The sequence below is a fragment of the Anneissia japonica genome, unplaced genomic scaffold (assembly GCF_011630105.1).
Source record: "Anneissia japonica isolate Jap-2015-1 unplaced genomic scaffold, ASM1163010v1 scaffold86579_len1243_cov101, whole genome shotgun sequence".
In the NCBI taxonomy this organism is placed as follows: Eukaryota; Metazoa; Echinodermata; class Crinoidea; order Comatulida; family Comatulidae; genus Anneissia; species Anneissia japonica.
In genome coordinates, this window is record NW_022747316.1 from 1 (window position 1) to 1,243 (window position 1,243).

General features: G+C 44.7%; 1 protein-coding gene across 1 annotated transcript; it reads left to right on the plus strand.

Moving 5' to 3' along the window:
* Positions 1-106: 106 nt before the first annotated feature.
* LOC117120451 (uncharacterized protein K02A2.6-like) lies at positions 107-1,159 on the plus strand. The gene has a single exon (XM_033265477.1). It carries the CDS (start codon positions 107-109, stop codon positions 1,157-1,159), a length of 1,053 nt encoding a protein of 350 aa, XP_033121368.1.
* The last annotated feature ends 84 nt before the right edge of the window (positions 1,160-1,243 follow it).

Sequence of the window (1,243 nt, forward strand, 5' to 3'; positions counted from 1 at the left end):
AAGAAGCGATCTGTCAATCGCCCAGGGAATCATCTTCAAAGGTGATCGATTGTTCATACCATCTGCGTTACGTCCAGATATAATTGAGAAAATTCACGAAGGCCACATGGGTATAGTCAAATGCCGTGAAAGAGCACGGTCGTCTGTGTATTGGCCAGGTTTAAGCCGCCAAATAGAGGACATAGTAAATTCATGTTACAGGTGCGCAGAAAACAAAAACGTCCAACGAGAGCCGTTAATGCAAACCCCTACACCGGATCGCCCATGGAAAATTGTGGCGACTGACTTGTTTCACTTGAAAGGGAACACTTACTTATTAATTGTTGACTACTACTCGCGGTTCGTCGAAGTAGAATTATTAACTACGACGACAAGTGATGTCATAGTTGAAAAGATGAAGGCAACGTTCGCGAGGCATGGTATTCCGGACACTTTGATATCGGACAATGGTCCTCAATATGATTCAGACGCGTTCAAAGCATTCACAAATGACTACGCTTTTGAACACAGAACGTCAAGTCCTCGCTATCCACAAGCAAATGGAGAAGCGGAACGAGCTGTACAGACCGCCAAAGCCTTGATCAAAAAGAATCCAGAGGATTACCATAAAGCACTCCTTAATTACAGAGCGACTAAGCTAGCGAATGGATATAGTCCATCAGAGTTATCAATGGGGCGAAGTTTAAAAACGTCACTGCCTACCAGTGAGAGCCTATTAATTCCACGATGGCCTCAGCCTGAAATCATACAACAAAAAGAAAGACTGAGCAGAACGAAGCAAAAGCTTAACTACGACCATCGTCATAGAGCCCGACCACTCAACACGCTGGCTGAAGGTGATCATGTGTTCATACGCGACCAGCAGAAACGTGGCATAATCGCGAAAGCAGCAGACACACCCCGCTCATTCGTTATTGAGACTGGTAGCACCAAAGTCCGTAGAAACCGCAGAGACTTATTGCCTACTAGTGCGCCAGTAAGCTTAAATCGCGATTCAATCGTACATGAAAGCGAAGACGAAATGGCAAGCGACGAATCCGTCACACCTACGCTTGTTCAGGATACGAGACCACCGAGGCCCGAAACTTGTGTGCCAAGTGACATTGTTAAGACTCGAAGTGGTAGAGTTATCAAGCCACCAAAGCGACTTGACTTGTAAAAATCTTGTATGCTGGACGTGAAAGTCAAGTTTTGATTGTTGAACTGTTAAATTTTCAGACGTTTCAAATGTTCATAATGTAAC